This window comes from Pseudophryne corroboree, chromosome 3, assembly GCF_028390025.1.
Source record: "Pseudophryne corroboree isolate aPseCor3 chromosome 3, aPseCor3.hap2, whole genome shotgun sequence".
NCBI lineage: Eukaryota > Metazoa > Chordata > Amphibia > Anura > Myobatrachidae > Pseudophryne > Pseudophryne corroboree.
The window spans coordinates 805,002,478-805,016,425 of record NC_086446.1 but is presented as its reverse complement, the minus strand read 5'-3'; the positions used below and the strand labels follow the sequence as shown (position 1 = coordinate 805,016,425).

The 13,948-nt window shown below is 45.7% G+C and overlaps 1 protein-coding gene across 1 annotated transcript in view; it reads left to right on the top strand.

Annotated features, from left to right (window-relative positions):
- The window catches only part of LOC135056915 (pancreatic triacylglycerol lipase-like), a 117,873-nt gene that overhangs the window by 78,279 nt on the left and 25,646 nt on the right, over window positions 1-13,948 (top strand). The window contains exon 8 of the mRNA XM_063962690.1: window positions 6,122-6,230. Coding sequence (XP_063818760.1) covers window positions 6,122-6,230 — 109 coding nt within the window. The remainder of the gene's footprint in view (window positions 1-6,121; window positions 6,231-13,948) is intronic.

Here is a 13,948-nt window from a genome sequence, read left to right as displayed (position 1 = left end):
CTGCTCAGTCATATCGCCACTTCAGACTGCAGGGTGTTATGTGTAGTACAGGCATGTCCAAACTGCGGCCCTCCAGCTGTTGTGAAACTACATATCCCAGCATGCCCTGACAGTTTTGCTGTCAGAGAATGCTAAAGCTGTGTCCGGGCATGCTGGGATGTGTAGTTTCTCAACAGCTGGAGGGCCGCAGTTTGGCCATGCCTGGTGTAGTACAATGTAGTGTTATCATGTAGGCAGAGTACACAGAGGGCGTATCAATGGAATTGGGCAAACGCGTAAATATGGCTGTATCTGTAACACCAAGTGCAGACAGGTCCAAGTGTGCAACCCCGGAGCACAGATAGGAAATAGGTGCACAGCTGAGAATAGTACATATGGGTGAATATATGCATTAACTTCCATACACACAATGCGCAAGCATCTACAGCAAAATGGTGTGTGGCTCTGCATCACGTGCACTGATTCTACTCACCTCCAGCCAGGACACTCAGGGAGCAGTTACTCACCTGCAGCCAGGACACTCAGGGAGCAGTTACTCACCTCCAGCCAGGACACTCAGGGAGCAGTTACTCACCTCCAGCCAGGACACTCAGGGAGCAGTTACTCACCTCCAGCCAGGACACTCGGGAAGCAGTTACCTCCAGCCAGGACACTCAGGGAGCAGTTACTCACCTCCAGCCAGGACACTCAGGGAACAGTTACTCACCTGCAGCCAGGACACTCAGGGAACAGTTACTCACCTCCAGCCAGGACACTCAGGGAGCAGTTACTCACCTCCAGCCAGGACACTCAGGGAGCAGTTACTCACCTCCAGCCAGGACACTCGGGAAGCAGTTACCTCCAGCCAGGACACTCACCTCCAGCCAGGACATTCAGGGAGCAGTTACTCACCTCCAGCCAGGACACTCACCTCCAGCCAGGACACTCAGGAAGCAGTTACTCACCTCCAGCCAGGACACTCAGGGAGCAGTTACTCACCTCCATCCAGGACACTCAGGGAGCAGTTACTCACCTCCAGCCAGGACACTCACCTCCAGCCAGGACATTCAGGGAGCAGTTACTCACCTCCAGCCAGGACACTCACCTCCAGCCAGGACATTCAGGGAGCAGTTACTCACCTCCAGCCAGGACACTCACCTCCAGCCAGGACACTCAGGAAGCAGTTACCTCCAGCCAGGACACTCAGGGAGCAGTTACTCACCTCCAGCCAGGACACTCAGGGAGCAGTTACTCACCTCCATCCAGGACACTCGGGGAGCAGTTACTCACCTCCAGCCAGGACATTCAGGGAGCAGTTACTCACCTCCAGCCAGGACACTCACCTCCAGCCAGGACATTCAGGGAGCAGTTACTCACCTCCAGCCAGGACACTCACCTCCAGCCAGGACACTCAGGAAGCAGTTACCTCCAGCCAGGACACTCAGGGAGCAGTTACTCACCTCCAGCCAGGACACTCAGGGAGCAGTTACTCACCTCCATCCAGGACACTCGGGGAGCAGTTACTCACCTCCAGCCAGGACATTCAGGGAGCAGTTACTCACCTCCAGCCAGGACACTCACCTCCAGCCAGGACATTCAGGGAGCAGTTACTCACCTCCAGCCAGGACACTCAGGGAGCAGTTTCTCACCTCCAGCCATCACATTCAGGGAGAAGTTACTCACCTCCAGCCAGGACATTCAGGGAGCAGTTACTCACCTGCAGCCAGGACACTCAGGGAGCAGTTACTCACCTCCAGCCAGAACACTCAGGGAGCAGTTACTCACCTCCAGCCAGGACACTCAGGGAGCAGTAACTCACCTCCAGCCGGGATACTCAGGGAGCAGTTACTCACCTCCAGCCAGGACACTCAGGGAGCAGTTACTCACCTCCATCCAGGACACTCAGGGAGCAGTTACTCACCTCCAGCCAGGACATTCAGGGAGCAGTTACTCACCTCCAGCCAGGACACTCACCTCCAGCCAGGACATTCAGGGAGCAGTTACTCACCTCCAGCCAGGACACTCAGGGAGCAGTTTCTCACCTCCAGCCATCACATTCAGGGAGAAGTTACTCACCTCCAGCCAGGACATTCAGGGAGCAGTTACTCACCTGCAGCCAGGACACTCAGGGAGCAGTTACTCACCTCCAGCCAGAACACTCAGGGAGCAGTTACTCACCTCCAGCCAGGACACTCAGGGAGCAGTAACTCACCTCCAGCCGGGATACTCAGGGAGCAGTTACTCACCTCCAGCCAGGACACTCAGGGAACAGTTACTCACCTGCAGCCAGGACACTCAGGGAACAGACACTCACCTCCAGCCAGGACACTCAGGGAGCAGTTACTCACCTCCAGCCAGGACACTCAGTATGCAGTTACTCACCTCCATTCAGGACATTCAGGGAGCAGTAACACACCTCCAGCCAGGACACTCAGGGAGCAGTTACTCACCTCCAGCCAGGACATTCAGGGAGCAGTTACTCACCTCCAGCTGGGACACTCAGGGAGCAGTTACTCACCTGCAGCCAGGACACTCAGGGAGCAGTAACTCACCTCCAGCCAGGACACTCAGGGAGCAGTTACTCACCTCCAGCCAGGACACTCAGGCAGCAGTTACTCACCTCCAGCCAAGACACTCAGGGAGCAGTTACTCACCTCCAGCCGGGACATTTAGGAAGCAGTTACTCACCTCCAGCCAGGACACTCAGGAAGCAGTTACTCACCTCCAGCCAGGACACTCAGGGAGCAGTTACTCACCTCCAGCCGGGACACTCAGGGAGCAGTTACTCACCTCCAGCCAGGACACTCAGGGAGCAGTTACTCACCTCCAGCCAGGACACTCAGGGAGCAGTTACTCACCTCCAGCCAGGACACTCAGGAAGCAGTTACTCACCTCCAGCCGGGACACTCAGGGAGCAGTTACTCACCTCCAGCCGGGACACTCAGGGAGCAGTTACTCACCTCCAGCCAGGACACTCAGGGAGCAGTAACTCACCTCCAGCCGGGACACTCAGGGAGCAGTTACTCACCTCCAGCCAGGACACTCAGGGAGCAGTTACTCACCTCCAGCCAGGACACTCAGGGAGCAGTTACTCACCTCCAGCCAGGACACTCTGAAGGGGAAGAGGTGGCCAGTGAAGGGCTTGTTTGAGAGGAGAGGTGGACATAGTGCATTTGGTGTGGAAAATGAGCCAGCAGCAGCATTGAGGAGAGATTGGAGTGGAGAGAGGTAATTGTCAGGAATGCCAGTCAGGAGGAGATTGCAGTAGTTCAGTCTGGAGATGACCAGTGAGTGGATGAGGGTCTTAGTACCGTCCTGGGTGAGAAAGGGTTGATCCTGGAAATATTTGTGAGATGGAAACAACAGGACTGTGAAAGGTGGTGAATGAAGGAGAGGGAGGAGTCAGGGATTACCCCAAGACAGCGCACTTGGGGGCTAGAGGAGATAGTAGTGCCATCTATAGATAATGAGAGTGTTGGAGGTGAGGTTATACAGGAGGGAGGGAAGATGATCAGCTCAGTGTTAAGGTGGAGTCACACTGCATATGTCACTGAACAATGCCGGCACAGCAACGAACAGTGCCGAGGGGTGGGGGTGGGGTAACACAGTCTGCAGCATGGCACCATTAACAGCCCCAGATCTTCTTACATTTTCCAATGATCAGGACCTGTCGCTAGTGACCTGCAAGTGCGCACATCGCCATAGGTATCGGTCATACATATGGATTGATGTAAACGATGTGTCCTTCCGTTTGATCAGGAACGCGCACACTGTGTCAATCGTTCTGTATGTAACCAACTTTAGTCATGTTACTGTAAGTGTAAAAGCGCTGGGACATCTAGGAGGAGATCCGGGGATAGGTCAGCTGAGGAAAGGTAGATCAGAGAATCATCAGCATACAGATATTGGAAGTCACCTAAAGAGGATGTATAGAGAGATAGAAGAAGAGGACCAAGAACAGAACCTTGGGGGACACCTACAGTTACTGAAAGTGGGGGGAGGTGGAATCGTGAGAGGAAACAGAAGGAATCGTCAGAGATGTAGGAGGACAGCCAGGAGAGGAGTCAGAGAAGGAACAGTCAGAGAAGTAGGAGGACAGCCAGGAGAGGAGGCAGAGAAGGAGCAGTCAGAGATGTAGGAGGAAGGCAGAAGAGGAGGCAGAGAATGAACGGTCAGAGAGGTAAGAGGACAGCCAGGAGAGGAGGCAGAGAAGGAGTGGTCAGAGATTTAGGAGGACAGCCAGGAGAGGAGGGAGAGAAGGAGCGGTCAGAGATGTAGGAGGACAGCCAGGAGAGGAGGCAGAGAATGAATGGTCAGAGAATTAGGAGGACAGCCAGGAGACAGAGAAGGAGTGGTCAGAGATGTAGGAGGACAGCCAGGAGAGGAGACAGAGAATGAATGGTCAGAGAATTAGGAGGACAGCCAGGAGACAGAGAAGGAGTGGTCAGAGATGTAGGAGGACAGCCAGGAGAGGAGACAGAGAATGAATGGTCAGAGAGGTAGGAGGACAGCCGGGAGAGGAGACAGAGAAGGAGTGGTCAGAGATGTAGGAGGACAGCCAGGAGAGGATGCAGAGAAGGAGCAGTCATAGATGTAGGAGGACAGCCAGGAGAGGAGGCAGAGAATGAACGGTCAGAGATGTAGGAGGACAGCCTGGAGAGGAGGCAGAGAATGAACGGTCAGAGAGGTAGGAGGACAGCCAGGAGAGGAGGCAGAGAATGAACGGTCAGAGATGTAGGAGGACAGCCTGGAGAGGAGGCAGAGAATGAACAGTCAGAGAGGTAGGAGGACAGCCAGGAGAGGAGGCAGAGAATGAATGGTCAGAGATGTAGGAGGACAGCCTGGAGAGGAGGCAGAGAATGAATGGTCAGATATGTAGGAGGACAGCCAGGAGAGGAGGTAGAGAATGAATGGTTTGAGAGGTAGGAGGACAGCCAGGAGAGGAGACAGAGAATGAATGGTCAGAGAGGTAGGAGGACAGCCAGGAGAGGAGACAGAGAATGAATGGTCAGAGAGGTAGGAGGACAGCCAGGAGAGGAGACAGAGAATGAAAGGGCAGAGATGTAGGAGGACAGCCAGGAGAGGAGACAGAGAATGAATGGTCAGAGAGGTAGGAGGACAGCCAGGAGAGGAGACAGAGAATGAATGGTCAGAGATGTAGGAGGACAGCCAGGAGAGGAGGCACAGAATGAACGGTCAGAGATGTAGGAGGACAGCCAGGAGAGGAGGCAGAGAAGGAACAGTCAGAGATGTAGGAGGACAGGCAGGAGAGGAGGCAGAGAATGAACGGTCAGAGATGTAGGAGGACAGCCTGCAGAGGAGGCAGAGAATGAACGGTCAGAGAGGTAGGAGGACAGCCAGGAGAGGAGACAGAAAATGAATGGTCAGAGAGGTAGGAGGACAGCCAGGAGAGGAGACAGAGCATGAATGGTCAGAGAGGTAGGAGGACAGCCAGGAGATGAGACAGATAATGAATGGTGAGAGAAGTAGGAGGACAGCCAGGAGAGGAGACAGAGAATGAATGGTCATAGAGGTAGGAGGACAGCCAGGAGAGGAGGCAGAGAATGAATGGTGAGAGAAGTAAGAGGACTGCCAGGAGAGGAGACAGAGAATGAATGGTCAGAGAGGTAGGAGGACAGCCAGGAGAGGAGACAGAGAATGAATGGTCAGAGAGGTAGGAGGACAGCCAGGAGAGGAGACAGAGAATGAATGGTCAGAGAGGTAGGAGGACAGCCAGGAGAGGAGACAGAGAATGAATGGTCAGAGATGTAGGAGGACAGCCAGGAAAGGAGACAGAGAATGAACGGTCAGAGATGTAGGAGGACAGCCAGGAGAGGAGACAGAGAATGAATGGTCAGAGAGGTAGGAGGACAGCCAGGAGAGGAGACAGAGAATGAATGGTTAGAGAGGTAGGAGGACAGCCAGGAGAGGAGACAGAAAATTAATGGTCAGAGAGGTAGGAGGACAGCCAGGAGAGGAGACAGAGAATGAATGATCAGAGAGGTAGGAGGACAGCCAGGAGAGGGCAGGATCACGCAGACCAAGGAAGTGAAGGATTTGCAGGAGGTGCGGGCGGTCCACAATGTCAGAGGCAGGAGAGAGGACGAGGAGAATAAGTTACATTTCCTGTGTTGTCCTGCAGGCTGGAGATACAATGTCACCCTTCAGATCACCGGTAGCGCAGTCCTCGGATCTCTACAAGTCACTGTGTGTAATCCATCCAATTGCTCGGAGAACTATGAGATATACAGGTACATACACATCTGCCTTATTTATAGTCATTGCCTGTTATTGTGACTTCTCTGTATGAGCAGCTGGTGCAATTCTCTTCCATGTGTAACCGAGAACCTTTCAGGACCTGACGTCATTCTTTTTAACTGAAAATATTATATTCCATAAATACTGGCTGCAATTCTGAAAACTTTCCGTACATTGTATATCTGTACAGTGAACGTCTTTCACTATATGTGCTGTGTGTAATTCTCATTAACTGTCTTTTCCCTATATGTATAGACAGATGCACAGTGCCATTTCCCCTGCTCTGCATGCTGGGTGTAATTCTCATTATCTATCTTTTTCCTGTACATATGGATAGCTGCACAGTGCCACTTACCCTGTTCTGCATGGTGGATGTAATTCTCATTATCTATCCTTTTCCTGTACATATGCAGAGCCGGCCCTAACCAATATGATGCCCTAGGCAATATTTTGTCTGGTGCCCCCCAGCACCACCGCTGGTTCTGCCTCTGACCTTGCACCTCTTTCCCAGCACCATCACCCCTCTCCCATAGCAGTCCTTGTACCCCCTATATTTTAAATAGGAACAGTTTGCACATTTGACGCACAGCCCAAAAAGGGGCATCTTCTTGCTGGGAAGGGGCATGGCCACACAATAGTAACCCCAATTCCAATTACGCCACACAGTACTGCAACTTTATTCACATTTTATCTTGCGATAGTGTCCATAATTCATATTACATCCCACAGTAGTGTCACTTTACCTTATTAACGTTACTCCTCACAGTAGAGCCCCTTATTCACATTACATCACACTGAATTGCTCCTTATTCACATTACACCACACCTTATTGCTCTTTATTCACATTAGACGACACAGTAATGCTCTTTCTATATGCAACGCCACGTAGTAGAGCACCTTATACACATAATGCCACACATTAGTAATGCATTTATACACAATTCCACACAGTAATGCCCCTTACACATATGAGACACATTAATGTCCTTATAAACATAATGCACCTTACACATTATGACAACCTTTATTAATGCCCTTTTACACATAATGTCCCTTACACATATGCCGCACATTATTAATGCCCTTATACACATAATGACACACATAGTGCCCTTTACACATATGTTGCACATTATTAATGCATTTTTACATGACACACATAATACTCCTTACACATATTACGAACACTACTGCACAACCAACCCACTCACATGCACACAGCACTCACACTTCCACTAACACTGTGACCTCTGCCTCTGCTTGGATACAGATGTGTTACTCACAAATCTTGCATCAATGCTAACGTCAGGCACCTTTTTTTTAAATAAAAATGCATCATATTTGCATCGCTATGTGGCTAGGATGCACAAGCAGCTTCTGCTGATTAAACTGATATGCAGCATGCAAAAAAGGAATTGTTTTGAAAACCACACAAATTGGCGCAAAAAAATATGCTGCCTATGGAAACAATAGACCCAATTGGATATCACCCCTCATCCAAGATTATGAACACAAACTAGAATAGAATAGGTTCAATCGATCCCTTTGGCGCATGGGAAATGGCAATGAGGATTGTAACAATCAAGTAACTTTCCTATATCGAAAAAATGAGTTTTCTTTGCGTACCCCCACTCACGCTGTTAAAGAGTGGGTTACACACATCAAGGTATCTTTGTTCTTCTAAATGTAACGATACTACAATCCTTGAAATCTTAGTTCCTAAAGGATAAACTTGGGTATCGTACCCCAACTCACACGGCACTAGAAGTGTAGACTCCTATCAAGGTTTCCTTTCACTGTTCACAGATGTGGTTCCTGATGTATATTCTGATCAAGGATAGCCTCATACAAATGTAAGAAATAAAAAGAAAAACAACCAATGTGTAGTATAGCTTCTTTCACATGTGGAATACGTTAATATGGAACAGTTTCCAAGTTTCAAACACACCCAGGAAGGTTAAAATGTATATGTGGTTATCTCCTTCCTAGGGCACTTGGTCTTTCTATACAATAATGTGCGTACCCCTGACTCACACAATGGGCAACTGGATAACTCCTATCAAGGTATCTTTCACTCATCAGATGTATCTCAATTTTATAAGCAAGTCTCCAATATCAATGTATGTGCGTACCCCCACTCACGCTGTTAGGGAGCAGACCACCCACATCAAGGTATCTTTGTTCTTCTAAATATAGGTGAAGTTTAGAGGTATTATAAAAGATGAACCTGGGTATCGTACCCCAACTCACACGGCAATCGAAGTGTAAACTCCCATAAAGGTTTCTTTCAGCCGTAAATAGCGGGACAACTCCTTTAAGGGTATTTCTCACTCGCCAGCCGTATCCGCCGGGCGTACCCCAATTCCCAAGTAGGTCCACAGCATTAATCTCATCAAGGTATCTTTGCTGGATCCCTTTGTCACAAATATATTTCTACCCACAAAGAGCTCTTGATCTCCAAAAAATATAGATTTTATTCGTTCCTCAAAAGGCACATGTACATAAATCCCAAACCATATATATGTGCAAAAAAAGAAACAATACAAAGTCATTAAAAAAAAATTCCAAGGAAACTGATGAATTCCAGCATAAAACGAACTTAAAAACAAATTTTCCAAAAATTATCACTGTTAAAAAATGGCTACTCACACAGCAGTCTGTCGACGCGTTTCGGTCCTTGGACCTTTGTCAAGACATGACCTGCTGTGTGGGAAGCCAGATATTTATGGTACCAGTAGCCGATGGTGTTCTAACAGGAAATTGAGATGTAGGAAGTGATGTCATACGTAAACAATTGAAAAACCAATAAATGCAGCATGATTCATTATAATCTATTGTCTAAGACCAGTATTAATGTTCCGATATTTCTAGTCCCTCTTAAAATAGTGCTTAATGATTAGTTTAAAACACATTTTATTAATATACTCGTTTTCATTACCACAATGAATTATGGGCAATGTAGTTCAAATGGAATTGTAAATTTTTCATTTACTATTCTAAATATTTTGTCATAGCATCAAATTCACTAAATGGATGCTGTGGGAATGACACTGTGTGTTTTGTTATTAACTCTATGTCATATTGTTGTCTACTCCATTGGAAAACATGAAACAAAAACAAAACAAACACCGGGTATGCTCTTCCGCATTCGTCCGGCGCAGGGTATGTTGGGAAATGTAGTTCCTTCCTGGTAGTTCGCGCATGCATCCTTATGTCCAGTGTGTCATGTTACGAGCCCGTACTTCTCAATCTTTTGACAATTTTAACACAGCAGAAAGATAAGCAAGATGAATTCTAAAGGAATCCTATTCGGGTCCCTATCTGTATGTAACATTCTTGCCCCTTTTGTTTCAGATCGTCAGCCGGAACCGGAAATGCTTTCCCGCATTAGTCCGGCGCACGGTATTGGGGGAAATGTAGTTCTCCCTTGGTAGTTCGCGCATACGGATGGTGTTATGGGAAATGTAGTTTTTTTCCATAGTTTGCGCATGTGCAGTCATGAGGAAGCATTCTCCTTGAAAACCCCTTCATCCTCTGAGTTTCGCAGCCGTGGCTTGTGGGGAATGTAGTTGTCAAACCCAGGACACCTTCATTATTCATTCTATGGGACCAATTTCCGATGATGTCTTACATATTCATCGGGGATTCATTCATATATACTTCAAAGTATTCATGTGACCCATCATGCACCGTTAAGGAGATCATGGATAAAACAAAAGACAAAAAAAAGAAATTATTTTTAAATCAAAAAGAGACACAGGAAAAGATTGTTTTTACATGTCATATCAAAAGATCATAAAGACAGTTTATAAAAACCACTTTAATTCGAAATCTGAGTTGAGACCCTTTGGGGACAGGGTTTTACATTGATATATTAATCTCATTTCAGCCTTCGCTAATGCTGAGGCTATATTCTTATCCCTCAGACTTAGTTTAATATGTTTGAGGCCATAAAAACCCATTCTGTCAGATGGGGAACAGTTATGGTGTTCCTTAAAGTGGGCAGACAGTGAGTGTGTAATTAACCCTTTCTTTACATTTCAAATATGTTCCCCCAATGGATTTTTAAAGGGCGTGAAGTGCGGCCGATATAAAACAGACCGCAACTGCAGCCGATGGCATACACCACGTTCTTAGTGTCACATGTAATAAAATCTGAAATTTTGATAATCTGGCTATTAATGCAAATCTCATTAATTTTATTGTCTCCTTTTGTGTTCCTACAGCTCATACAATTCAAGCATCTATAAAATCCTTTTGATAAAACTTTAGGATGTTTATGGATTACTGATAGAGAGCTTGATACCAACTTAGATTTGATGTTTGGTGCTTTCCGGTATATATATACCGGTTTGTCTGGCATCAATGGGCCAATTACTGGATCTTTTGTTAACAGTTTCCAGTGTCTCCTAAAGATTTTTTCTATTTGTATATGGTGTGTACCATATTCCGTGATAAAGGCCCATTCAAATCTCTTCTCTTGTGTAGACTGTCTAGTTTTTTTCTTCTCAAAAGTTCCTGATGCGAAATAAGGTCTGTATTGATTCGCGCTCTTTCTACATTCTGTTTGGTGTATCCACTTGCTATAAATGTTTCCTCTAAACCCCCAGCTTGAATTTGAAATGTAGCATCATCCGTACAGTTCCTCTTTATGCGTTTGAATTGACCTCCCGGAATTGATTGTAACCAATTCTGGTGGTGACAGCTGTCTGCTGGAATATAGCATTGGGAATCAGTGGGTTTAGTATAGGTTCTGGTGTTAATTTTGCCGGCTTCTATATAAACCGTGATGTCCAGAAAGTTTATTAGTTCCTTACTGATCTCAAAACTCAATTTTATGTTTCTGTTGTTGTTATTGAGACCTGTACAGAAATCCTCTAAAGTATCGCTGTTCCCCTTCCAAATGAAAAATATATCATCTATGTACCATACATAGGTCTCCAGGTTCGCGCCATAGGGATTGTTGGACCAGATATTGTCCAATTCCCATGCCCCCATAAACAGGTTGGCATAACTTGGTGCGAACCTGGTGCCCATTGCTGTTCCAGTTTTTTGCACATAGAACTGATCTTTAAATAGAAAGAAGTTATTATTTAATATAAACTTGATCCCTTCCAAAATTAACGTTTGCAAATTTTTCTCCAGGTCCGAAAGATCCAAGAAGCGTTTTACCGCTTCTGCCCCTTGTACATGGTCAATTATGGTGTAAAGTGAGCACACATCGGCGGTTACCAAAGTGTAGCTATCCTCCCACTCCAATTTATCCAAAAGGGTTAAAAAATCTCTTGTGTCTTTTAGATGGAACTTATTACCTACCACTAATGGTTGCAAATAGCTGTCTATGAATCTAGACAGATTGGCTGTGATGGAGTTAACTCCCGAGATTATGGGCCTCCCCGGGGGGTTGTTGGTATCTTTATGAACTTTTGGGAGCACATAAATAACAGGTGTTGTCGGGGTTTCGTTCACAATAAATTTTGCTTCTTTTGTGTTGATAGTCCCACTTTTCTCATAGGAATCAACCAAGGTTTTAAGTTTTGAGATCGTTATATCTGTTGGGTCGTTTCTAAGACTTCTGTATGTAGTCATATCTTTCAATTGCCTCATTATTTCTCCATATTTAGTGACATCCATTAGTACTACTCCCCCACCCTTATCTGCCGGCTTTACGACCAGGGATGTGTCCTTTTTGAGATCTTGTAAAGCCTTCCGTTCCTTAAATGTAAGGTTGGACCTTTTATTATCCTCCTTCTTAATTTGTTCCAGTTCCTCCTATAAGTAATTTTTGTGTTTTCTTTAAACTTAATACTATTTTGTCCTCCAGGGATTTATAATCACTGGAGTTGGCATAAGGTTCGACTAGGGATTTGTAAATAGCTATTTCCCCATCAAGCTTCTCTAATTCTTTCCTCCTTTCCCTAATGATTAATTTCATCAAGGAGAGGGAACATGTTTTCACAATGTCATCCCATTCCTTTTTGAAATCCTCATTCGTTGAAATGAATGAAGAGGTTTTATTGATTTTAAGACCTCTGGGGATTAGATTCTCCGCTACATATTTTTCCAAAGTCATAACCTCCCAACAGATCTTACATTCTTTGGTTAAGACTGATGATAGTTTTTTCACCATCCCTTCTACATTGTCATCATGGAGGTCATTATATGTTGACTGTATCCCAAATGCTTGCTCCAATATAGCATTTCTCTGATCTCTACAAGAGAACATGACTTTAAGGAGCAGACTATGTGTGAAGTGCTGCCTGGAAATATGTGGGTTGACTAAACTGGGGTAGAAATTAAACTTAATGCATAAAAGGAATTGTTTTGAAAACCACACAAATTGGCACAAAAAATATGCTGCCTTTGGAAACAATAGACCCAATTGGATATCACCCCACTTCCAAGATTATGAACACAAACTAGAATAGAATAGGGTCAATCGATCCCTTTGGCGCATGGGAAATGGCAATGAGGATTGTAACAATCAAGTAACTTTCCTATATCGAATACCTTGATGTGTGTAACCCACTCTTTAACAGCGTGAGTGGGGGTACGCAAAGAAAACTCATTTTTTCGATATAGAAAAGTTACTTGATTGTTACAATCCTCATTGCCATTTCCCATGCGCCAAAGGGATCGATTGACCCTATTCTATTCTATTCTAGTTTGTGTTCATAGGCAGCATATTTTTTTGTGCCAATTTGTGTGGTTTTCAAAACAATTCCTTTTTTGCATTAAGTTTAATTTCTACCCCAGTTTAGTCAACCCACATATTTCCAGGCAGCACTTCACACATAGTCTGCTCCTTAAAGTCATGTTCTCTTGTAGAGATCAGAGAAATGCTATATTGGAGCAAGCATTTGGGATACAGTCAACATATAATGACCTCCATGATGACAATGTAGAAGGGATGATGAAAAAACTATCATCAGTCTTAACCAAAGAATGTAAGATCTGGTGGGAGGTTATGACTTTGGAAAAATATGTAGCGGAGAATCTAATCCCCAGAGGTCTTAAAATCAATAAAACCTCTTCATTCACTTCAACGAATGAGGATTTCAAAAAGGAATGGGATGACATTGTGAAAATATGTTCTCTCTCCTTGATGAAATTAATCATTAGGGAAAGAAGGAAAGAATTAGAGAAGCTTGATGGGGAAATAGCTATTTACAAATCCCTAGTCGAACCTTATGCCAACTCCAGTGATTATAAATCCCTGGAGGACAAAATAGTATTAAGTTTAAAGAAAACACACAAATTACTTATAGGAAAAAAAAAGTGAAGAAATATCAAAGAGATAAGAATGACAGTAGAGAGCAATATTGGAAGAGGACTCACAGGATCCGATACCGATAAGAAAACCCCGCAGAACATCTAGGGGATCTGGACCATCAGCACTTAGTGGAGTAAGAAAAACATTCAGGGAGAAAAGCCCAGTGCATTACGCACCAGAAATGGGGACACCAAGATCTATATCAAGACCCCAACGACGTGAATCTGCGGTGGAACCCAATTTCAGTAGAACCTACAGGGATCGAACACCAGAATGGAGAGGGGTACAATTTAAGGAACCCAATGGTAGGAGAGCCCACTCCAATAGAGAGCCTTTATCCTATACCGATCAGTTTTCCCCTCTTAACTACCCAAGACGCTCTACATGTTTTTTAGGGAAGGACAGACCACCAGTCCGGTACAGATAACTTGTAGAAA